The 27,441-nt window shown below is 31.8% G+C and overlaps 2 protein-coding genes across 2 annotated transcripts in view; one reads left to right on the forward strand and one right to left on the reverse strand.

The window, feature by feature from the left end:
• Positions 1-27,441, forward strand: part of LOC126742712 (protein turtle homolog B-like) — a 472,815-nt gene that overhangs the window by 132,046 nt on the left and 313,328 nt on the right. The window lies entirely within an intron of this gene.
• On the reverse strand, positions 4,674-9,180 carry LOC126742714 (uncharacterized). Its single transcript, XM_050449497.1, has 2 exons — positions 5,900-9,180; positions 4,674-5,793 (listed from the first exon to the last, which is right to left on the reverse strand). Exon 1 carries the CDS (start codon positions 9,163-9,165, stop codon positions 6,991-6,993), a length of 2,175 nt encoding a protein of 724 aa, XP_050305454.1. The 5' UTR covers positions 9,166-9,180; the 3' UTR covers positions 4,674-5,793; positions 5,900-6,990.

The following is a 27,441-nucleotide window of genomic DNA, read 5'->3' on the forward strand; positions in this document are numbered from 1 at the left end:
TTTTTTTAAACCGGCAGATCTAAAAACCTGATTGGCATTCGGGCAGTATTGTTACAAATACCCTTTTATCATAAAAAACCCCGACGTATTTAAAATAATTGAAATACATAAACATAAAAATAAAACATCCACATAAAACAAAATAAATAAAACCTAAAATAATTCATACAGGTACGGTGCAATAAAATAATATTACACAGTACGTGCATCATAATAAAAAAAATATAAAATATGAAAATTCAATAAAGTGTAACATGTGGCTCTACTCATAAAGTGCAGATGGCCACTGTCATAAAAACGGCCACGTATAATTTGTGGCATATTGAAATAGACGTATATGAGCCAACCAATCCATCAATTTTAATAGAATCATGAATCGGTTATGGGGGACGGGGCATCTGCTAATACGCTTTATTGCTGACCGAGTCCGAGGTTAATACTTGCCTGGAACGTGGAACGGGTTAACCTAAAAGGATATACAATTACTACGAGAATAAATGGGTTGCGTGATAGAGTAAATGCATGTTTAACTCACTATAATAAATTTAGATATCATCCCTATATCGATGAAAAAATAGGATTCATTTATTAACTTTGATGCCCCGTTTACCAAATTCTGTTTGGTATTTCTCACCTAAAATTTGTATTTTTTCAACTCGGTTATTTTTATACAAATAATCTCCTACTGCGATAGTCTTACTAAGACACTCAAAGTAATGTTTAATTCAGGGTCAAAAAAAACAGCCAGAGCTTTTGACGTCAATTTTAAATAAATTTTAGGCAATAACACTATTTATCTTGAAAATCTAGTAAATGGAAATAGATCATTAAACTTTATTTGAGGCAAATTAATTTGAGGTTGAAAGTCAGATTTTGGTCATGAATAATGATAAAATAAGAGGCTGAAGTTGAGCAAGTCTATTACAAGAAAGAGTTATAAAATAATAGAAGGAGTATGCACGCAACTTAGTGCTATAAATTCCAAGATTGCAACTAACTTAAGGGGTGCTACCTTACTATAAATTAGTGGACACGTTTTACGACGTGGACGTATTTTATCAACATTATCTACATTTTTTACAAAAACGCAAGCCCCAAAAGCTTCAGTACTACCATCCGAAGGATTATGGATATAATTCTTAACATAGTTGGTGCCCAATAGGTGCCTCGGAACCTTTTATTCATTTAACTTTGATAACTCTTTTTAATGTAGATCGTGTAAAAGCCCACTTCAATGCTAAAACATCATTCTAACAAAATTTGAGTAACTACAATCTCTGCATTATGATTTTCGCAATTACGAGTATATTAAGGCATGGACTAGCAAGTCCAAGAAGAGGATCAAACAATTTTGCAATCACAGAAATTACTGATCTCTTGGTTACTTATTTTGTTAATCACTGACATCAATCTGAAATATTACATTTTAATAGTCTTAATTGTCTTATTTACATGATCAGTATAATCATTTGGTTTGACCTTTTTCACACAAAACCATAGAAGTAGATGACTTGGCCTTAAAATAGCAGAAATTTCATAAATCTATTTCCTCATTCACACTCTCAATACCTGGTAACATATCGTCCATATAAAAATCCTTGGTCGATAACTTTAGAAACGACTGTGAATTCCTAACTGTGAATTCTTAAGGATAAATTACTTTGCAATTACGGTGCAAAGGATGTTTCATAGGAGACTATTTAACTCATAGGTTTTCAATTTTTGGTTGGGAGTTCAGTGGTTCAGATTTCCAGAGTTAATGCTGAAGACAGCTTTGATTCTTATGAAATAGGATCTGGCGGTACATGTTAAGTACATTTGCTTCAATCACCACATTAAACTGCCTGAATCTGAAAATAACTCATAGCAAATCATTTTGTAAAATACAACCCACACATTGAATTCTTCTTATGTTACTGTTTGTGACAGATCTTGTTACATAATTGAGAGCAAGAATTTTGTATTCGCCATTGTGGTTTTTATTGAAAGCAATTCTTTAAAATATATTAAAATTGAGTGACTAATTTAGCCCGTCTAAAAAATTTATTTCTAGGGTGCAATTTTACATTGTTAAACATGATTCAAATAAAAAACATGATTCGACAAAAGCTAAATAAACTGATCCTAATATCTGAAAAGATAGTACATCTTTAAGTGAATGGAATTTATTTAATAATTTGCTAAGCTTGTCTGCACGTAGAGGCAATGACCTTTCAATTTTATATTTTAGTAAATTATTATACGAAGATATTTTATACTATTTACTGAAGTAATTGACTGATTATGTATTAGCGCTATGGAGTGAAAATTAATTATCTTTATTATCTTAGATCTTTTTACGTAAAGAGATCTATGATATAATTTTTTAAGATAAAGGATTTGAAAGAAAATTGATTAAGGGATGTAATAAATATGTGAATTATACATGACTGAATTTCGTATTAAGGTATTCAATAGTCTTTTATTCAATGTTATCTATTATTTTAATTCCATTGAAGTTTTTTGAGTCAGGTTATATTTTTTTTTATATAAGGTGATATAAGCGTATATAAAATTTAGAGCATTTGTTAATAGAGACCGATAAATGCATATTATACATATAAGAGAGTTATTGAGTTTAAAATAACTTCTAATGAATTAACCGCGTAAGTTTCTGATGACAACGCTATACTTGTTTTCATGTATACCGCAATACCATTATTTTGATTATTATAAAATTAAATATATACTACATTATATACCCACTTAGATGGAATTGATCATTACAAATTCTCTTAGTCAAGATAATTAATATTAAAAAAATGGGTACCTTATATAGGCATATAATAGCTTTTGTACAAAGTTTAGTATAGTCAATAATTCAATAGTAAAATATTGTTACAAAAGGATTTAATACTTGTCCCATAATTACAAACTGTTTAGTTTCAATCCGGAAGTGGACCATTAACGAGGCAATTCGCGGTCCACTATGGTCACACTATCACAAAGTGATTAATAAATCGCATGAATAATATTCGTCTGATAAACCATTTTGCAGCTCTAATCGTTTGGTATTATACCTATCCTTTATCCGGTGATGTGTTACAAGCATATTGTTGAGATAATAGATTTTTTTTAATCATATTTCATCACCGAATTAATTGCTCCCTTATAAACTTAAAAATTACAAAAAAAAAAACAAAGTAAATATTACTGTTGCTTCCCCTTTGTTATTTTACATGGGAATGTTTGCTTTGCTGAATATTGTGTGGGGTTATTTAGTAAAAAATATGCTGCAAGGGAAATTCTGTTGAGTCTCTTTTTAACGATGTGATGAGGTATAAAAACGCTAATTAGCAATTATTTTGTAGTTTATTTAAAGGAAAACATCAAAAGAAAAAGCAAATATTGCTTTTGGCGTAATTTCCGTAATACAGTAAAGTATAACTTTTTATCTCATAGGAATAAAATACATTGCGTGTTAATATTTATGAAATAAATTCATATTCCGGTTTTTTGTAATTTATTTATGTTTAAATTTAAATCTATTTAATTGTAGGTAGAAAAAATGCAATAATTCTAGAAGCTTTTTTTTTTAATTTTTTGGTGCCAAATAAGTTTATACAGGTGATCATGTTTAATTGTCTGTAACTTTTACCGTTATACTTTTTTTCAAATTTTAGTCGAACAAATTACTGTAGACTTATGCTATAAGTCTTATAATTTGATACGTAATTTTTATGTATGGTTATTTTCATTTTAATTTTTTATAAATGGTTTTCTAGTTTATTTGTCTAATATCACCCGATATAGCATTGGGAATATCTGACAAGTTTTTATATTTACTGTGCTTTAAATAAGAAGATAGAGTTATAACTGTCCATTCTCAAGTTTCCACATTACCAACTGAAAGCGAAAAAACAATTAGTGGTTCAACAACCCAGAATAATTACCTGAAATCAAGTTAAGTTTAACAATGACTCGACTGCCCTATCATATATAATATGATAATAACCTGGAACAGAAAAAAATTATTTGACGATTGCCTAATTTAAAACTAATCTGTGGTGCAATATAATGAATTAAAAAAAAAATCTTACACCAAACTGCCTCTAATATAAAAACAATTAACCATGTAGAAAATACCGGTTTAAATTATAATTGCTACCTAATTTTCTGGTACTAATAAAATTACTAATTAAACCTATCCGACAAAAAATACATGGCTTCATAATAAATAATAATAAATATCTACTGTCTAAAATATAATATTAATATTAATATTGAAGCAACAGCTAAAACAAGAATGAGAAACCGACGTTAATTATAAAACCAAAACTATCCTATTTCATTCCTTAAAAGATTCCTTTGAAGAAGACCCTTAATGCAAGATATACTGGGATAAGAGCATCATAACAGATATTCTAATCATCCATAACAGACCACATATATACCATATCAAATAAAATAGAAAATAAAACTTGAAAAACTCTAAAAGTATGTGGTACCATCAACTGAAGTAAAGGACAGGTAAAAAATGCAAACTCTCACTATATTCCTAATCATATCTTCGGAAGCATATGTATATATTGTCACACCGGGGGTTGGCCCGGTCTAGGACAAGGCCGTGTGACGGTTACATACATTGTATGTAACTGGGACCTTAAGGTACGCTTTAGCATTGAAACAAAATATAGTTTACTAAATACCTTGTATTGACAGCAAAATATAATTATAACGATTTAAGTAGAGTTACCCAAATAAAAGAGCTAATTTGACAAGAGATAAACTAAGATCGACATAACAGGATTAATAATTTAAGTACATGGGAATATGTAGCGAATTCTATAATTAAAGTGAAAGTAATATTACGTAACTTAATAAAGTGACAATAATTGTGATCTTCTTCGATATGATAAAATGTTGTACTTACATTATTATTATTCTTGGAGCAAACATTTCACAAAGCTTTTCCGCACTGCTTTCGGTTACCTCTTCTTGCCCGAGACCCGGTCGTAACCCTGCCAAATTTCGTTCGTCGTACCCTGGTGTTAATTTTCTTTGTCAGCAGAATTTCCGGTTTTTTCCAAACCATCGTTCTGTCGACAAAGTACTTTTGCAATCTTTTTACGATGGAAATGACTTGGTTATTTTATCATGCAATCAGGAAATTGTTACTTACACAATTTGTGGGTAAATGACCTGGTATACCGAACGAATATTTTTAAGTGATTTTTATATTAATAAAATAAAATTTAAAATGTTTTTTAATGAATTATCTTCGTTTGACATATCCCCCGGGCATAGAAAAGCTGGCCTCCAGCTTTATTGTTAACAATCGAAATCATGATCGAAGAAGACCCAGAAGAAAAAAAAAAAAATTTACAATTAGTAAGATCAGAACAACGATGTACCTAAATAACGTATAATTAATTAGAGCTGAACCCTTATTATTCATTAAATTTTAACTACAATTAATGTAACTATCGCTTTTGATGTCCACATTTTTTAATACTACGTAGTCTCTGAACACAAAATGTCTTCAGCATCCGGGTCCGGTCGCCGGGTAAGGTGGCGACGTTCATAGCGTTGTCGCCTGCCCCTCGTCTGGGACGCCTACAGGTTTGACGCCTCCATGTGTCGTCCTAGGACACCTTCACCCATGTATGTCTGACTCCTCTTCTGGAACGCCTACGGGTTTGACGCCTCCATTCGTCCGTTGGCAACCCTTGCGACATCACATGACACCCCCTTGTATGCCTGACTTCTCCCTTGTTTTGTACCAGTCCTTCAACGCCGTCGGTTTCCTGGAACCTGTAGACAGAGACTCCTTCATTGCAACTGCTGTGGCGTGACAAAACTTTTGGTTTTTGTTTTGTCCCTTCTTGACCATTTCCAGTGAGCTATCCCATAAGCTTACTGTGTTTTATGGATGGCCCCTGCCGTATCTTCAGCTGAATCCATGATTCGTAATGTTGGCATCCCCTACTGGAGATCATAGGTTGAACACTTCAACCCGCTGCTGGTAGCGTCGTGAGTTCGGGCAAGTTTGGACTTTGACCATTGGCGCAGTGGTAACTTAGCTTGTCCTGGGATGGCCATGGCTCTGGCATCACCCTGTCTGCGATTGGGATGGTCAGGACTGACAACAAGGCAGTGCGCGGATGTGGGGTGTTCCTGTTTGGCTCTGGTTCTGGTTCCATCGGCTACTTTCTGTGGTTCTGGTAGGAGCGTACCCTTATTTTCTGTTCAGGTCGAATTTGTACGTGTGGCATCTCATGGTATGTTTATATGTAAAGAAAGAACAAAGTGTAAGTATGTGCTATTATATGGTGCTTAATGGTTTTATATTTAATCATTTTGATTTCATGTTAAATCTTTATATCATATCTTGAGAAATTGTTGACTTCCTCGCAGTTTTTGTATTATATATTTTAGGATAATTTGACTCATAATCAAATTTTATTAATTTTCCTTTGTCTCAGATCTTTTGAAGTTTCTTGTATTTCGAGTTTAGATAACAAAGTGTTTTATTTATAGAAAACCCAAAAAAAATATATTTTTTATTCATTAATTGTTTATCCCCTCTCTTCTAAATAACTTTTATTTATGTATGTCTTTTTAACTTTTATAGATTATTAATTAGACCCTTTCTTTTACATTATTTTTAATAATATGTTTTCTTTTTAGCTTCTACTTAAATATTTATGTGCCTTAGGCTCGCTGTCCCTCGCCTACCGGCGATATATTTATAATATTTCCCCATTATCATCTCATTTTAATATATTATTATTTCAATAAATTTCATTTCGAATATGTATATACGCGCGTAAATCAAAATTATTTATACGTTTTCTGATGTGATTTGCAAATTACTATGATATTTATCCTTAAATTGTTTAGATTGTCATGACTACAATTAAGGCTTAAATAACATGGTGAAATGTATCATCTTCAGAGGGGCCCCAGTATATACTAACTATATGCAAGCTTGCGTAAAATAATAAGTAATTATTCTATTTCGATGCGTTCTATACTAGCATCTACTTTTTTACCAGGGGACAGTGATAAAAGGCTAGCACTATTTTTTATATCTAGCCGGAACCTTGACATGGCGTTTGGTTCGACGCTCGGTTCGGGGTCATTGCCTGGGTCGGGGATTGGGTATAATATTGTTTCGTCAAATGTTTTTGCATTTCTAATGGACATGGGATTTTGGGTTGTAGTTGAATTTTTTGGTTTGTTTTTGAAGTATCTGAGCGTTATATATAAAATATAAGTAAATAAGAATAGAAGGAAAAGTAAACATGAAGTGTAAATTATTATATAGAGAGCCTCGTGATTAACACTTGTTGAGGAGCTTTTTTCATGACAGTCTATTTCTCCACGTATTTGTGGAACTGCCGCTACTATTGCTATTCTATTTTGTTTAATTAGGATGTATGCTACCAAGATTGAAATGGTTATGTTCCAAATTAGAAAAAATGAGTCCCCGTGAAAGCTATGTGTATCACCATAAGTGATTACATTTGGATAGTTTTTCTCTACTGATTTTAGAATGTTTTTTAAGGTGTTATCGCTGGATGTGAGGTTAAGATGGGGTATCTCTAGTGTCCAATTTGTATTTAGGCATTCGGAAATGTTTTTGTAGAGTGGTGGGGTACTAATAATGTTGGGATTGAGGATATAGGAATTTAGATTTGACCAGGTTGCAGGTATTATGTGGGTTACTATTGCATTGGTAGTGATGTTTTCTGGACAAGGGAAATTTTCAGGTATAATAACTGCATTGCCTACGCTGAGGTGGCATTTGCATGGGAGGAAAATTTTGATAGAGCCTTGACGTGCTAATGTCGTGTCTAATTTCTGAGGCTTACTTTTATCACAAGAGATGGTCATGTCCTGTTTCGGGTGGGTAATGACATAAGTTTCGTCTTTAATTTCGGATATTGTCATCGATGTTGCTGAGTGGCAGTCCATTGGGCAGTATTGGCTTAGTTCTTTTACTGTTGCCCCTTGATATAGGATTTTCGCACATTCAGGCCCTTGTAGGATGTCTGCTGAGAATCTGGGTAAATAGCATAATTTATTTTGGTATGGCTTACATTCGTGTAGGCCTGTCCCCGATATTTGTCTTAAGTCGCCCTCGTTATTTCCGTTTTTGGACACTGCAATGTATAGCGGTTGGTGGCGTATAATACAGGTCTGGTTATACCAAGCAAAGGGTGTGGTTATTAACTCTAGTAGTTGCCAATTTCTGTTTTTCTTAATTATTGGAATTTTTATGTGAACATATATACTTGATTTTGTAAAGGAACAGTCACATATGGGCATTTCGAAGTATGCTGCTAGTTCAGATGTAGGGATGGCCAGTCCTTGTTCTGAATTTGCGATTTTTGACTCGAAATCCTCCAGATCCTTTTTTAGGACTTGCGGGTTGACAATTTCCGCCGGTATTTTATGGTGTCTACATGAATTTACGATAGCCTGTCTCCTGAGAGTCCTTACTAGTAATACCATCCTTTTTAGGTTTAGATATCCGTTATAGAGGTTTGTCATTATTAGTAATTCCTGTTCGTTTGTCATATTTGCCACCTTATTTTCCAGTTGTTTAGTGAACCTCTCTATGCTCTTTATCCTTAGCTCCGTGTCCGAGAACGTTGCTGCGACTAATTTCTCATAGTCTTGAAAGTGTTTGGAGTTTTCGCTCATTTGTTTTACGGTATCGGACAGTCCTTGTGACATTGTGTCTAGCCTTTTCCTGATCTCGTCATCTGAGTTTTCGACCATATTTAGTTTTTGCAATGTTGCCACTCCGCAACACCATGATAATCCTGAGCCTATAAAGTCTAGAGACCTCTTCTCTCTCTTAGATGGTTCGTTGTTTCTTAGTGGTGCTATGCCCCAGTGTTCGTTAAGTAAAGTTAATTCTTTGAAGAATGCTTTATTTAGTCCATTTATACTATTTATTACGAAGCATTCGTTCGTTTGCAATTGGCTGCATTTGAGATTTCCTACATCCATCGTGTGGTCATCGGTATCCTCGGTCCATTCCGTTTCATATGTCAATGGTACTGTAGCTTCATAGATTCTTGTCGCTGGGAGTGGTTTCCAATAAGCTCCCGCGCTTACCTCAACTCTGTAATCTTGTTCTTCCTTCATGTTCTGCGCCTGATTTAGCACCATGGTGATTAACCTAATAATAGCATTAAAATATTTTTTTTTTTTAAGATAGTGTTCTTTATATATCCTACCATTCTCAGGGATTTATAAAGTAATTTATTCTAGCCTATGTCGTCCGTATTATCTCAAATTAACTTGTAAGGTATTTTGCCTTACATTACATTTTGTACTCTATGTATATTTGTTTCTTTACGTATCTAAACTAATCAATATTTATCTACTTATTTAAAGTTAATTTAATATACCTATTGATTACTTTGAGTTTATTATACTTAGTATATATTTACGTTTATATATATACGTATTTAATTTCTTTATTTAATTTAAAATATGAATGTTATTCCCTTTGTCTATGAATTAACCTATATATTAGTTATATGTAATAAACTTAGGAGTGAGTCAATATGGACCAGGTGTCCCACTCACATCAAACCTAATCTAACCGTATGTACCAATACTATAATATTCATGCATATAATGAAATAATATTTCCCAAGCTATGAGCTTATCGTATTACATGAACTTTTCATCTATTTATATCTATATATCCGTTATATATACCCCTTATACTTATTATATTAAACATTTAGCGTTTTTTGCTTTTATAACTATATATTGCTACGAATTAAAAATAAGCTATGCCGTCAGGAATTTCAGTGTGTAGGGTTTCGCTTTGTACACCTTAAGTTACTAATTAACCGACTATAGTCTTAGGTTCTTTAATTTGTAGTGATATGTTATTTTTGATTATTTTGCATATTGTAATGCGGTCATGATATTTATGATTAGCATGATATTTATCTTAGATGCTAAAAATAATGTAATAAATAAGTTGAGTTGTATCTCCTGTTAACAGAATCCATTAAGAAAAGAAAAAAAAAATGTTCGTATATATTTTGTAATATAGAACATGTACCGTAAAAAAAAAGAATCTATAAGAGGTACTATATATATAAATTTATATATGTCACGTATTTACATTACAGAGTTTTTCGATTTTTATGGCGATTATTGTACATTTGGGGTCGCGTCTGGGATCCAGGGGTCGTTATAAGGGAGTATTCTACTAACATGAACTATATCTCTTTTCGCGTTTTTATTTGAACCTTTTTGAATTTCGTAATCTACGTCTGAAGTCTTCTTAGTTATATAGTATGGACCGAACCATTTTAAAAGTAGTTTTTCGCTTCTCCCCACTTTTCTTATAGGGGTGAATACTTTCACCTGGTCTCCTACGGCGTACTCTATATGTCTATGTTTGGTGTCGTAGCGTAGTTTATCGATACCCTGCCTCCTCTGGATATTCTGCACTGCCAAATTCCTTAATAGTAGTGCTTTATCTCTTATTTCACTACTGTCCTGGGGGTTGGGAGGCGGCATTAGGGTTGCTTCGATCGGTAGGATGGGTTCTCTGCCGTATACCAGCATAAAAGGCGAAAACCTTGTAGTGTTTTGTTTCGATGTATTGTAAGCAAATGTCACATGGGGTAAATACTGGTCCCAATTTGTTTGGTTGGTATTGGTATACATGGCAATCATATCCGCTAGAGTTTTATTGAGCCGTTCTGTTAGACCATTAGTCGAAGGGTGGTAAGCGGTCGTGAACTGACTAGCTGTGCCCATTCTTTTTAAAAGTTCTCGTACTATTTCTGACTGGAAAACTTTACCCCTGTCGCTTAATAAATGCTTTGGTGCACCGTGTCGTGTTATTATTTTTTCTAGTATAAATCTGGCTACGGGCCCTGCTTTTCCGCTAGGGAGGGCCTCGGTTTCTGCCCAGCGTGTAGCATAGTCTGTTGCTACTATGATCATTGTTTTTCCGTTGCTGCTTTTTCTAAAAGGTCCTAGTAGGTCTATACCCACTTTCTCAAAAGGTGTTCCTACGGGTATAGGATGCAACAGGCCAATTGGTTTTTTATTTTGTTGTCCTTTCCTTGCTTGACAGTCAGGACACCCCTTAATAAATTTTTCTACATCTTTCTGTAGTCCTTCCCAATAAAATCTTTGTTTAATTTTATGCAGTGTCTTGGCCGTACCGAGGTGTCCGCTTAAGGGCTCTGAGTGATTAGAGTACATTATTTCTCCAATTAGGGATTTTGGTACTACTAGGAGTTTTGTCCTGCCGTCTGAGCTTAAATTTACTTTATAAAGAACCTGCTCTTCTAACCTATAATTCTTGGCTCGTCTCCTTTCTCCAATTGACACGCTGTCTGGGTGTAATAATGCCTTTATTAGTGTATTAAGTTGCTTATCCTCTCTTTGTAGTTTGCCAATGTCGTCGGATTGTAATAAAAATGTGGGGGTCTCGTCTATGTCGCCTATTATATCGGTTGTTGGTTGTAGTACTGGGTATCTGCTTAAGCAATCAGCGTCCTTATGGAATACCCCGCTCTTGTGGATGATAGTATATTCGAATTCCGACAGTTTTATCGACCATCTCGCCAGCCTACCTGTTGGGTCCTTTAATGACTTCAACCAACAGAGTGCGTGATGATCGGTGATTATTTTAACGGGCTTTCCATATATTAAATGCCTCAAATATGTCAATGCCCATATAGCTGCTAGTCCTTCTAGTTCTGTGATGGTGTAATTCTTTTCAGCCTTTGAGAGACTTCTGCTGGCGTATGCTATGGGGTGTAATTTTTGTTCGTCGTCCTCTTGGAGTAAGATGGCTCCAATGCCATTTCCACAGGCGTCTACCCTGAGCTCGCTAGATTTTTCTGGATTGTAATGGGCTAAAACGGGTGTTGTTATAAGCTTTCCTTTTAGGGTTTCAAATGCTTCTTGTTGCTCTTCGTTCCAAATAAACCCAATGTCTTTTCGTGTCACTTTGTGTAGTGGGTGGGCTATACTTGAAAAATTGTTAATAAATTTTCGGTAGTAGTTGCAGAGTCCCAAAAAGCTCTGTACATCTTTTACTGTCTTTGGGGTTGGGAACTTTTTTATTGTTACTACTTTATTTTCGTCTGGTTGAATGCCCTCGCTAGAAACTGTGTATCCTAGAATATTAATCTTTTCTTTTAGGTACTCACATTTGCTGGGTTTTAGCGTAAGTCCGGCCTGCCTAAGTCGCATAAATACTTTTCTTAGTTTTTTAAGGTGTTCTTCTAGGGTTTCAGAAAATATTATGATGTCATCTATATATACTAGTATTTCTTTCCATTTTAGGTCCTCGAATACTTTGTCTGCTAGTTTTTGGAACGTGGCCGGTGCGTTACATAATCCAAAACTCATGTAATTAAATTCCCAAAGACCGTGGCCTTGTGCCTGAAATGCTGTATATTGTTTTGCTTTTTCTGTGATTTTGACCTGCCAGAATCCTGAGAACATGTCAAGGGTAGTAAAATGTTTGGCTTTTCCTAAGTAAGTCATGATGTCGTCTATATTTGGTATTGGCCAATTAACTTTTTGTGTGCATTCATTTAATTTTCTGTAGTCTACACAAAATCTTGTTTCTCCGGATTTTTTCTTTACGAGAACTACAGGGCTTGACCATGCTGACTGACTAGGGCGAATCACGTTATGTTTTGCCATTTCTTTAATTTGTTGGTCTATAATCTCTCTCTCTTTTTGGGAGACCCTATATGCCTTTTGCTTTATCGGCTGTGAATCCCCTGTGTCTATGTCGTGTTCTACCAAGTCCGTTTGTCCCATATACTTTGGAGATTTAGAAAATACGTCCTTAAATTCTTCAAGGAGTTCCTTAAGCTGTGCTTTTATATGGGTGTCTCGGATATGGGTGACTTTGTGGTCGGCCAATGTCACTTGCTCTTCTTCCCTTTCGTCTGTCTCTATGTAGAGCATTGAGGAGTCTACCAGGTTGTACATACAAGGTTTTTCTATATACCCCAGTGTCATACCTTTAAGTATTTTTATTGGGTGGGCTTGCCTTGTTACGACATTCATTACCAAGCTGTTTTCGACAAAATGCGGTGTTGAAATACAAATCATCCCTCTTGGGATTAAAAATGCGTCATTTTGTGTAAAATCCATACCCAATATTTCTTCCGGGGTGTTATAGTTTGTTGTTAGTTGTACTTGAGTCTCGATATTTGGTCTTAAGGTGTAGTCTTCTTTGGCGCTTATTTTATAGCTGGTTGTTGCTAATTTTTTCGTTAATGAACACAGTGGCAATTCGAGTTCTATCGTCGCTCCCGTTTCTGCCTGACACCTCGCATGTTGGAATTTAACTGTCGTCTCGATGTTTCCCTTTCTTAGGGTGACTGTTTCCCTACCGTAGTCTATGTTAGCTTGTGTTTTTGATAGGAAATCAGTGCCCAGTATTAAAGGCTTTGAGAGGTTGTCTACCACTAATGCCATTACGTGTCCAGCCAGCTCTCCTATCCTAATATCGACCCTTGAAGTACCTAGCGTCCTGATTTTTTGTCCGCCTGCTGCAATTAAATTTTTTTCGAAATCTAAGGGCTCAATTTCCCTTGCTAAGGTACTGTTTACTACACATTGACTCGATCCTGTATCTAAAATTATATCTATTTTGTTTACCTTATTAATTAAACCCTTAACACTTAAAATTTGGTGCGCTTTGGCCCCTGAGTATAGGACGACTCCTTCGGCCCTTTCTAGTGGAGTCGTCCGGCTTCGTTTGGGGACGACTCCCTTGAAAATCTGACATTCCTGTTTTCGTTTTCGCATGAGTAGTGCCCAATGCGATTGCATGTAGTACAGCGTGGTCTGCCATCTCTGCTTCTTGTATTTGGGAGACCGTTGCCTTGTCTTGATCTATATGGTGACCTTGGCAGGCTGTTGTCTCTTTCCCTGTACCTTGTATTTCTTGCATTAAAATTTTGGTTATGATTCCCCCTATATTGTGTAGTGTTGCCTCTTGGCCCTCTTGACCCTCTATATGATGAAGCTTGGTTTCCTCTGTAATAGGGCCTATTCCCTACGTTTTGGTTTCCATTGTAATAAAACTTATTTCCTGTATTCTGGTTTCCATTATAATAAGGTCTAATTGCTATGTTTTGGTTTTCATTATACCGTGTGCTATTCCAATTATAGTGTTGGTTTGTATAGTAGTTTGGCCTTCCCCTTTGCCTAGAGCGCCCTTGATTTTTGTTTTCGTAGCTTGTTCCTTCTAGTGGTTTAGTATTGGTATAGCTTAATAATGACGTTTGTGATGTCATTTGGTTAACCAAAGCTCTTTCTCTTATTTCACTTAGTTTTAGGACTAGTGTTTTGAGCTGTTGGTGGTCTAACTCGTTTGAACTCATTAGGTAGTACGTTTCATAGTACGATGGGTGCAGGCCTTTTTCAAAATGATCCCTGAAGGTTTCGAATGTCATTTTTGGATCAACTTCATGGCATAACGAAACTATATCATAATAATATTTTTTAATGTCTTCGTTGTCCGCTTGTTTTCTTGTATTTAGTCTGAACTTTATTTTTCTTAGTGGTTGGTCCCCACTGTACTCCCTTATAAAGTCCTCTTTAATTTCTTCCCAGGTTTTGGGTTTATTTCTTTCGTTACTTGAATAGTCCCTATACCAAAAATTTGCCGGTGATTCTAAGAAATTACCTAAATATGATATTTTATATGCGTCATTCCAACCATTATTTAAAGCGGTTTTTTCGTATTTTGATAAAAATATTATTGGCGAGTCTAAGCTTGGATCGAAAAAGGGTGGGGTTATGAATTTCGGAGTAGCTGGATTTTTTGTCTCAGCTAGAGCGTTTTCGAGAGTTGTATTTGCCATTTTAGTGTTAGGGTGTTGCGGTGTATTTGTGTGTGCTGTTACTTGAATTTGGTTATTTTCTACAGGAATTACAGTTGTGTTCGTGGATTGAACTTCTTCTGAAGTCGTGTTTAGTGTTGATGTGTCTTGGACTAGTGTATCTTCTTGTGAGTCAAAATCTGGGTTTGGCTCTTGAAAATGTGTTATTTTGTTTGATTGTTTTAAATTTAAAATATCGTTTGATTTTGTAGATGTAGGTCTGGGTGTCGAGGATCTCGGTGTTTGGTTTAGTGTAGAACTGCTTTTTGTGTTACCTGTTTTGTGTAATGGCAAATCAAATGTAAATTGGCTACCACAAACTTTCGCTGAATTTGGTGGTGTCCTTTTTAATGACACTGCCGAAGCAAATACATTAGCACTCGAGCTTTGGTGCTTGGGGTTAAATTCGGAAATATTTGAAAAATCTAAGGGACCTGGTTTTTCGACTTTATTCTTTGTTTTACTGCGGGTTACAATCCCGTCTTCGTTCATTAGCGTTAACAGTATAACGACATTTATTTGTATATATTTTTTTTTTTTTTTTTTTTGTTAGGTTTTTTACTTGTGACAAGACATCGATATATTAATAAAATAATATAAGTATATATATATAATTTATGAATATATTATTTTCCCAGAATTAAGAGTTTTATACATGACGTATTAGTGACTTTGTTGGTAACATAAAACTTCCTCTTAGTTGGTACATGTTTCTCCAATTACTGTTAGTTTTGCGAATTTATCGAAAAGCGCTTATTAACTTGTGTTTAATTTATGGTTTTATAAGTTAGTTAAATAGTTACGGATTATGGGAGAATATCGTTGTGTCTGGAGGTGCGAATCCTGCCATAGAACGGAGACGCATTATTCTTCTAATGTATATTTAATGAATGTTTATATGTCTCGCCGTGTCAAGAAGAGTTGTTTAATGTGTGGTAGTGTGTTGACATTCCTTGTGGGAGAGATTTTATTTCGAGATAAGTGGAAGCCGTTCGGTTTAGCTCGAAGATTAAACTGATAATTGGTAAGCGCAAAATTTTGTTTGCCGACGTTGTTAAATTTATACACTTTAATTTATAAATAAATTATGAAATAAATAATAAATGGAATGATAAAATTCGCTGAATTAAAAAAACTTAAATTTAAAGTATTACCTATATTCATATATATTCGATATATCTACTGAAGTATGTCAAAAATAAAAAATAAAATAAAATAGACCTTAATGTCGAAGACCGCAATTATTGTATATTATTGTATTAAATTTTATATCTCTAAATTATGTTTTAAAATTATTAATTCTGTCATTCCCTCTTTATGTCGCAAATCAAAAATAAAAATAAAAGATCTTAATTAAATTTTTAATCATACTGTATAGAAAAGAAAATAAACTGTGCCTCCACTTTATGTCTAATCTGTATAATAAAAAAAAAACTAACATGTCTCGCTAAAAAAAAAAAAGGAAAAAGGGACGGCGCCTCCACCATATGTCACACCGGGGGTTGGCCCGGTCTAGGACAAGGCCGTGTGACGGTTACATACATTGTATGTAACTGGGACCTTAAGGTACGCTTTAGCATTGAAACAAAATATAGTTTACTAAATACCTTGTATTGACAGCAAAATATAATTATAACGATTTAAGTAGAGTTACCCAAATAAAAGAGCTAATTTGACAAGAGATAAACTAAGATCGACATAACAGGATTAATAATTTAAGTACATGGGAATATGTAGCGAATTCTATAATTAAAGTGAAAGTAATGTTACGTAACTTAATAAAGTGACAATAATTGTGATCTTCTTCGATATGATAAAATGTTGTACTTACATTATTATTATTCTTGGAGCAAACATTTCACAAAGCTTTTCCGCACTGCTTTCGGTTACCTCTTCTTGCCCGAGACCCGGTCGTAACCCTGCCAAATTTCGTTCGTCGTACCCTGGTGTTAATTTTCTTTGTCAGCAGAATTTCCGGTTTTTTCCAAACCATCGTTCTGTCGACAAAGTACTTTTGCAATCTTTTTACGATGGAAATGACTTGGTTATTTTATCATGCAATCAGGAAATTGTTACTTACACAATTTGTGGGTAAATGACCTGGTATACCGAACGAATATTTTTAAGTGATTTTTATATTAATAAAATAAAATTTAAAATGTTTTTTAATGAATTATCTTCGTTTGACAATATATATTTCTTTTTTCGACCTCACTATCGAGGCCAAAAATAAGCATAAAAAATGCCATACCTTGGCTATTATAAAAGCTACGACATTGCGGATGGTCTCGTTAAATTAAAAATGACGAAACTAAGACAAAACCGTTGGATTTTTTTTGATAGCTCCTATAGAAGCCAAGATATTAGCCTTCAAACTTTGGGTTTTTTCGTTTTTCGGGAATATGTATCAATTTAAAAAAAAAAAATTTTTTTCGAATTCGAACTTACTATACCAGCGGATTGTTCTCATCAAGTAGATCACGAAAATACCGGATTATAAGGGAATCCGAATAGAACTAAGAAATCGAGTATTTTTTCGACCTCGTTTTTGAGGCCAAAAATGGGCTTCAAAAATGCCAGATCTCGGCTAGTATAAAAGCCACGACCTTGCGGATGGTCTCGTTAAATTCAAAATGACGAAACTAAGACAAAACCGTTGAAATTTTTTCTATAGCTCCAATCGAAGCCGAGATATCAGCCTTCAAAATTTGTGTTTTTTCATTTTTTTTGTATACCCCACCGTATCGATTTTTTCAGATTTTTTTTTTTCGAATTCGAACTATATATATATATATATATATATATATACTACAACATTTATCTAGTAAGAAAATTAAAAAAAAATTATAATCTATACAGTTTTTTTTAGGCTGCTTAATTATAAACTTTTTTAATTTAAGCAGTTTAACGCATATTATATTGCAATTTTCCTGCGGTAAATATTTACTAGATCTTAGAATTAAAATGGGTTGAATATTATGAAGCAGCTGAATAAATATTGTACATTACCATAAACATTTAAAGCATAACCTAAATGGATATGTAGGTCTTATTTTATTATTTCATATTACATTTAAATAAATCTTATTTTAAAAATGATTTTGCTTTTTGCTTATGTTAAGAAACTTTCCCCTCAGTTTTCTTAAAAAAAAAATTATCTGTTTATTATATTTATTTTGTGTGTTTCATAGGACAAGTGGTGCAGAGAATCCTTGCATGATCTGTTAAATGTATTTTGTTATATAAGCTTTTTAGACAATGTTGTAACTAATATGAAAAAAATCCGGTTTTAATACTGGATTTAGAACCTTTGAGGTTTTTACACATAATATTTACTCCTTTTCCTATATTTACAAATAGCATATACATATTAATGTAGAGTCTCAATGTCTTACTAGTACATCAGATAGTTTATCACTGTTTAGCTAAGCTAAAACATAAAATCATATTTCATTTTATATTCCGGTGCATATATGGGGCAGGTATTAACTCAGGAATTATTGCCAATACATCGAACAGATAATTTAAAATTGGCTTTAATTTTGGATATAATGATAAATATAATAAACAGGTGACTAAAAAGAAATATTAATTGCTATATAATTTAAAAAAATATTTGTACAAAGTTTTTTTCTTTTAATTGTACATCTTTTCCTTGCTGTTTTTATTCTCTTGCAACTATTTACAAGAAATAGTTTTGACATAATCGAATACCTTAAGAACCCAAAACAATCATAAAAACACAAAAAAAGATATTGAAGTAATACCCGTATTACCTAAAATTAAAAAAAAAATATTGGTTTAACTGCTTGAAATTTAAATACAAACTGAAAAAATTTCTTCTGAATAAAGTGAAATAAACTAAATACTTAAAACGTTCTAGATATTAAAATAATTATATTTTTTACATTTTTCTTGTAATAACATTGAACTAGAATAATGTATAACTTTAAAGTTTGACTCTAAACATTATCTATTTTTGAATACTTAGGAACCTTTACTAAAAGTGCTGAAAAATTAGTAAAAATCTAACAAAAGTTAGTAATGAGAAAACGAATAGACTTTAAAAACTATGTAATATCTGTAAAAAAAATGCAAATTAGTCTTAAATAATTAGGTCTTTAACATGTATCTAGTAAAAAAAATAACTTGAAAATTTTGAAATTTTTTCTTTACGCAACTTTTATTATTACAAAAAAACAAATGCATTAAAGCAATTATCAATTTAAACATCTTAGTGCATTGCATTTACTATATTGTGTTATATTAGCCATGAACATACGGATGTTAAATTTTATTATTTTATATTAAAATTTCTTAAGTTTTATTTTAAATATAACAATATTAAGGAGCATGCTCTATTGCCATGGAAATATTTAAAGCATAGCCTAAATCAATATGAAAGTTTAATTTTAATATTTCATATTACAATTTATTAGACCTTATTTTAAAAATGAGTTAATAAATTTTTTCTTTTTGCCTGAAGAAATCTTTAAGAAATCATCGGACAACAATCGAACTTTAAGCCCCTCCAATTTCTAATTTTTTTTCTTTTAATTGTTTGTCTTTTCCTGGCTCTTCTTATTCTACTTTTTTAATTGACAGTAAGTTATGACTTATGTCACTATTTTCCATTAGGGATTTGTTTATTTTATAGAACTTTGTTTAGAAATAGACCGACATCCTGAATTAGTGACTCCTTAATCTGAATTTTATGCATTACTTTTATAAATTATTCTTCATAATTTTTATCTGGATCTTAAAATAACAAGAATATGGGATTCTTTAAGCTGCAATAAAATTATTTTAGTATTTCAAGAGAAGAGACGAGAACTATCTTCAATTACTTCGCTTATCAACTTCCAAAGAACTTTTTAAACTTGTTAAACTCTAAACGATGATTCCTGCTTTAATTTAGTATTTTTAAACACATTTAATTTATTGGGATTAGGTCAAGATATCTTTAGTCCAGGGTAATGTAGATTCGAGACATAGATCCGGGCATTGCAGTAGCTTTTCTCACTTTGTAACTATCATTTGGATATTAATTGATAAGGTAACTTTAAATTTAAAAACCTGAAAAGCTGAAAACTTGTAAAGTTTGAGTTATAAGGCTTTCCTTTGTGGTACATATCGATCTTAATTCACTAAAGTTTTGGAAGAAAACGGTTGATAGATAATCCAGACTAGCTCATTTTCCAGCGATATAGATGATATTTATATCAGTAAAAAAAGCAAAAAAAAAAACAATAAAAAAAATCTTAAGTGATCAGAAAAGTTTCTATTTTTTTAAGTAAACCATGGATTGAATTAAGTTAATTTTAGCAAATAGTACAGTAAACTTGACAAGTTTTTCCAAATGACTTTGGAGAATCTAAATAGGTCACAAGGAAAAGTGTTACTACTGTGTGTATATATTAAAATTAGAGAAAAAACCATAAAAATATTATTATTTACCTTCACCATTATCCATTTACTATTTGCTACCTAATCGGTTTCAACAAAGCTATATTCTCTTGCCAGATTTCGACACGTCCTTTTTACCAGTCTTTCGTAAAAAAAATAAGTCATTACTTTTAATATTCATGATTACCCTAAAAAAATCGTAAAACCGTAAAGATATAATTTAAAAGTACGTCTTTACGGACCTTAAAACATAAACGACTTACTAAAATATCAGTTCAAAAACACGCATTTCGTCGTTAAGGCGGTAACTCGGGTCGCAGTAACTTTTTATGCTACAACCTCACTGAACCCCATAAAATAGAGATTTAACAGCTTATACAATGCCTTCCCGAAAAGTCTTATCAAAATATGAATATAGCGTTTAGGGAAATCGCGAGTTAAGTATGAAATATTAGGGTTTTGGCCAGCTGGCTTCCCTATATATATACATATATATCGACCGATATATAGGTTTAGCTTAAGCTGCCGATTCGCATCTCCGGGCAGCGATAAGTTTCCCCCTCTGGATTTTCCAGAAAATAGACCAGATACATATTACGTTCACGTATTGAATACGTTGCTAACGGTAATATACTGGCCGGCCTTTTATTTTTATAATTTATCTTTGTGTTGGGAAAAATCAATTTGAATAAATTTCTATTCGAAGCAAAGCAACCTGTCGGATGAGATAAAAAGACGAAATCCACAAAACACGTATTCCGCTAGCCAAACAGATTTTAGCGAAAAGTATATGTAAAGTGCATACCTTTGTTCCAATCATCGTTGCCGACGTGATAGAATTTTACGGAAAATTATTCGGGATTCCGAAGGTTTCGCACTATAAATCATCCGTGGCTGAAGCTGATGGCGTTTGTCAGTTTTCATCACTTAGATTCGGTTTTTCTTTGTTGGAAATATCTAACGCTTTTGATTGAAATGTAAACTTTAGTTTTTAGATAAAATAAATAGTAAGAATATGGTCAAATGGGGAATCTATAAAATGAAGCAAAATATATACAGGATGTTTTATTTATATTACGAAAAAAAAAAGAGAAAGAGATAATATTGGGGCTTGGCTTATTGGGAGTTGGCTTACATCATATGTATCGGATAGAAGTCAATTTGTCCAAGTTACATCTAAATCAAACGATTCGTAATTACACCCCACTGCCCCAAGGGGAATCTGGAGAATCTCACTTTTGCTGTTTTTATTATTTTGCAATAATTTAAGCAATTATCTTAAGCAATTTTACCATTATAAAATGTATTACTTTGCAGATGATACATCGTTCAACTGAACAACTGAACAAGTTAAACCTGGTTTGAACTAATTATAAGTCTATTATAAATATACAGTCTTTAAAATTTTTAGGTGCCGATATTAATTTAAGCCTGAGCTGGTCCAGTTTTATCGATTATTTGATCAATAAATTAGCCTCCTCGTACTTTGTGGTATTTAAATTTAAAAAATAGGTAATATAAGAAAGGTATAATAAGATTCTCCTGATCTCAATATCCAACATTTACTAAATTATTGTTCAGACTTTGAGTAATATCTTTACTGAAAAAAGGAAAAATTTTGGCAATCTATAAAGTCTTTTTGGCTTTTTGGATATGATCCTACTAATTGAAGAAAAGACTCTTTTCTATTACTTACTGTTTATTATTACTATTAAAAAACATGCAGACATTTAAGAAAAAAATTAATCTCATTACTTAACTTTATCCAATAAAAAGCTTAACGATCAGAATTTGGATTGTAAAGTTCGACCGGTCCTAATCAGCCCCCGGCTATAGTCCTAATTTCTCTTAAATTACATCTGGATTTATCGGAAAGGAATCAAACTGAAATGAGTTTTTACTTCTAATGATCGGGACATTTCCAAGGAGCTCGACTCGTTATGTCGCGCAACTTAGATAAGCCAAGAAATTATTCCACCGTTTTTATTCCCGTCTGCAGACAAAAATTTTAAAGAAGACGTGTCATAAAGGTAAAAGCGAAAAATTATTACCGTGTGAAATGGGAGTTTCTTTATAACTTCGACGTGGAAACACCTGATGCTCTTCGAGAATATTATTAGAGAAAGTACGTTCGCTTCTTTGTAATTTTCAGTAAAATTACAAGTTACCGAAGTCAGTGGGTAATGGAATTGAAGTTATTTGTCTTGAAGTTTATAACTTGACATGCTTATACTGAAAAGGCATAAAAAATATATGAAATATAAAATAGAGGGCGGTGGGTACTTAATTATTAGGAAAGTGGTAGCTTGAGGCTATATAACTGAAAACCAACCAGTCAATTAGAGTTAAATCCAGTAGACATATTATCATCAAACAGTAGCGAATACGTTGCAGTTACAATATTAAATAAATCAGCAATATAAGTGATGAACAGGGAAGTTCTCTACACACCACCTTGGGGGATAGCCCTTAGTGTTTCTTTCAATGTAATGCAAAGTTTATTATTAAAGTATTTTAATTACTTTTTTATAGATTTGAATCTTAACATTTTAGGCTATTTAAATTATGCCTTGGTTCTAAAGAGAGTTTACTCGCAATAGGTTTGGCTATTAATAATTCCGGGAATTGCCTAAGAATTTCTTTTAAAATTATGCGCATAACTTAAATGGATACGATACACACTTTTTTTATAAAAGAAATCTATTATGACAAACATAGGTATTTCGATTTTTAAAATACATTAAATTGAGCACTAGACATCTAGGAAGTATACCTTGGAACTAAATTAACAATTCTTAAAAATTATATAATGTAAGAATAATGTTAAATTGCCTCTATGCTAATATTACAATATAATTAATTTTTATAAGGTTAGATACACGCAACTTTTTTTTAATAAAAATAATTTATTTTTAGGAAAGATTCAATTTAAAAAAGCTGTAGCACTTTTATAATTCCTACCTTTCAACCTGAAATATACATATATACATAAAAAAGTCCTAAATACTTAACGTGGTTCTGAGATTTAAACTTATAAATAAACTTATATATAAACTATATGAATTTTATTGCTATTATAAAAAAAAATTATGTATGTATATTGAAAATTTTCCCATTTGACACGATCTGGAGTGTTGCCTTCGTTGCAGTCTCGCCATGTACAAAAAGACACGTGAGCACACTCGAGAGTTAAGTTACTTGTTACGAGGGCTGCTAGTTGTTGTCTGAGGGCTTTTTAGGACTCGCATTGATTTTACGCTTCGAGGGTGGATAAAGTTCTTGACGTGTCACGATCACGGGTTGTCAAAGGCTTGATAATATTCCCTGCTTCTTTGGATTATTCTTTCTGTTATGTCTTTTATCTTAAGAGGAGTGTAACTTAATACCTAGTTTTAGATTAATTTAATTTTTATTGTCTTCATTTTTTTTAAATCGAAGAATCTTAATTACTTTATATGTTAAGCATCTATACGTTCATTTTCAGAGGTTCTTCAAGAAAATTACATAATAAAAAAGAAAATAATAGTTACACGTGAAGCTAAATTAACATTAAAAGAGATCTTACTAGAGCTAGAGTTCAAAAAATAATAACGTACAGCCAAATCAATTTATTAAGTTAAAAGTGAAAAGAAATTTAAAAATAGAGGGTGTCTAAATTATTGCGTATCAAAGAAAAAAATGGCAGAAAAAGGTAACTTTAATTTAAAAATAAAGACGTATATAAAAAAACCTCAGAAGACATATATTTTTTGTTGCTTATTAACTTGATTTTCATCAAAGGGTTTTATTTAATTTTCTATTTTTCATGATATTCAGAGACAAAGGTAATTACGATTTGAGTTAGATTTCTTATATAAGAAAAGAAAAATGATCAACACGGCTGGTAATAAATATGGGGACTGCATGAATTTTTTTTTTAAATGTGCATAACTTATTAGGATATAATAGATACTTTCTTCATAAAAGAAATCTAGCATAAGAAACATAGAGTTTTCAATTTTTGAAATAAATTAAATTAAGCATTTAACATCTAGAAAGCTTGGAACTAAGACGACAATTTCTAAAAATTATTTATTTTAAAAATAATCTTAGTACAATTGTTGTAAATTTTAGCTTCAATAGGATTTTATTTAATTTTTAACTCAATTTAACCTGTACCTGTAAATTTATTTCTTATTAAATAATTTCTATGTAAAAACCTCGACTATTACTTAGTTTTAAAGTTATTTATTTTAATAGACATAATATACATATATGAAATGCGTAAATAAAAGCAACTGTAAAAAAATTCAAAGAGAATTAAGTTACCTATAAATATATTAAATCTTACTTCAGGTTAATCGACTATATAAATAACATAAATGAATATATATGTAAAACATTACAAACAATTATAAAAAAAAAATATTTTGACAATAAACACTAACAACAAATAAACATAATGATTAAAGAAAATCATTTAAGTTGCCAATTTTATTGTCACTAGTTAAGCTTTTGTTTGAATAAGATCTAATTATTGATAATTCTGAGTTTATAGGATAGTTTATTAAGCACTTTTATTCCTAAATAGTGCAGGGTGATTTTTACTTATGTCAAGTCAATATGTTGCTAAGCGAAAATCATTTTTTGAGTACTCAACACTAGTTTTAGGTTTCTGAAAATATAACAGACTGTAAGTGTGAATTCCGTATAGTTAAGCATTCAATTTTGTCTCAACTGCCTGGAAGAATAACTTCAATTATTCCAGAAAGTTGGGTTTTTTCGAATTACAGAGATAATCGGGCATTAATTTAGTTACCTGAAAAAATATTGTATTTCTTCGAAATAAATGGGATTAGGTGCCCAATTGAGACTTGCTGCCATAGATGACAGGATTCAACTAAGCTGCTTGTTTCAACTAAGTTTTCTTTTTTAAGTAACTATTAAGTAACTTAAGTAACTATTCTTGTTTCGCCAGGATTCAACTTAGAATAGTTTTATTTCTTCCAGGCAGTTGTGCGCTTTCGGATTATTGTAGAAAGATATAGTGTTTTATCTATATATCTTTATAAAAGGTATAAGTGCGATGCATATGTTAATATATCATGTTTTCTTTTACTTCTTCTTATATACTAGTACGCTTACTTTACTAGACATATGACTGACTCCTTGACTTTTTGTATGCATATATTTGTTGTCGAATCTATTTTAAGGAATTGAAACAAGGAAAATGACTGCAGTTTACAATTTTTTTTTAATCCGGCTATTATGGTTTAAAGGTGTTAATTTCAATTTAAAGTTATTGACTTGAAAATACACCACATTTGTTAATCTATTTATTGTTTTTATATCTACCTCATAATTAGATTTTTCTACCATAAACTGGAATGCATCTTGCCTTATTCTATCTCTTTTGTTTAAAGAAACATGGAGGATGTTCAGATATTTAAAAAAAATCGATGTTTATACCATTTAATGCAAAAATCGATTTTAAGTATAACAAAAAAAATGTATTAATTTTATATTTGCATTAAATATTTTAAAGTGCATCAATGTATTATTAAAAAAAATTCACTCAAAGAAAAAAATTCCTGCAATTATCATTAATTTTCTATAATATTAAATCATTAAATACCTGTTACCATATTTGAAAGGTTGTTTCAAAAAACTTGCTTTAATTTTTTTTTAAATGGCATCTATTTTTTATTTTAATAATATAATTAAAAAAATAAGGTAAAAGTTGAAAAAAGACCAGAAAAAAATATAAGAAAGTTCTACGTTACTTTCAAAATTGAAATTTTGACCTTAAACGCTAATAACAACGCCTGTGTTAAAAAAAAATAAAGCAAAAGTTGTACAGAGAGTGTACGATTTTTTCTAATTATAAAAGTAAAAATTAAATACCATACCATAAGTTATGACAAAAAATAAACCGAAAAACTTGAGTAATTCGTAAAAATAAATATCCAGGTTTGATGACATTAAATCAATATTTTGCCTATTTTTTTTAATAACACATTTTATTTTGAGAACTAAACTTTAACATTAAGCACTATTACCAAATAAAAAAGGTCAAAATGAAAAACAGGAAAAAATTAGCTTTATTTAAGTGTAACCGAGTAACTAAATTACGTCAAAGTATTGTCCAATTGAATTTTTGAGTTAGTTGCAAATTTTAATAACGTATATAAGTAACCTTTTATGCCATATATATGAATACGAAGTAAGTCTAAAAAAAATTTCCAATATTTAATATTTTTTCCAATAAAAATGTAAATATAATCAAGACTCTGGCATAAAAATCTAATTAAGTCTTACAAAACTATTACGTCTGTGAGGATATTTACATAATATTCACTGAAAAATACTGTTAAACTTCATAAAACATCATTCTGAGTAAGAAATTTCAATTTTATCGGCTCCCAAAATAAAACTAGTCCACGGCTGGACCATTATATTTTCAATTTCAATAAGTGTCCGGAGCCGAGGCGAAGAAACTTCTGTTTCTTTCGATCAACTGAACATTTCGATACGACTATTTCTATACAAGGCGACACTTTGCAGACTAATTTCATTAAAAAAGCTTTTAAAATAATTAGTAAAGAGCTTTTAGGAAAAAAACGCTTTTGTCTTAATTTTACACTTTCACAGTTCTAAGCTTTTTTATACATTTACTACAATTTACATAAAATGTTTTACCAAAAAAAAATGTTTTTTATCGGCTCTTTTAAATTTAGGACTAAACAAATTATAATTTTTTTCCCCAGGCCCTTCTTTATATAGTCATCTTAAGCATTTGAATCAAACGTCTTATTTTTCCCCATTAAATACACATTAAATATGCATTACAAAAGGGAGAGGGAGCATCCGTAAACCTTGCCTAAATAACACCGCCACGTTTTAATGAGTTCTAAAGAAACCCCGGAAACAGCGTTTAAATTGTGTATAATTTATTATTATTTTGTATTTTGAGTCACAAGGCTGAAATTGTTTGTTATATGTGCTTTAGGCAAACCTAATTTATTTAATAGGTAACAAACTACCTTTCATCTTAAAAGATTATTTATCTTTGGTTTTAACCGATCTCTTTGTAGTATTTGAAAGATTTTAATTATTTAGATTTTTCAGATTACGTTCTTAAAATTAATATTTAATTTTTGTT

This window comes from Anthonomus grandis, chromosome 12 (assembly GCF_022605725.1).
Source record: "Anthonomus grandis grandis chromosome 12, icAntGran1.3, whole genome shotgun sequence".
Taxonomy (NCBI): domain Eukaryota; kingdom Metazoa; phylum Arthropoda; class Insecta; order Coleoptera; family Curculionidae; genus Anthonomus; species Anthonomus grandis.

What these genes read in the sequence shown, in the direction of transcription:
- LOC126742714 (XM_050449497.1), bottom strand. Translation starts at nt 9,165, where the DNA reads ATGGTGCTAAATCAGGCGCAGAACATGAAGGAAGAACAAGATTACAGA.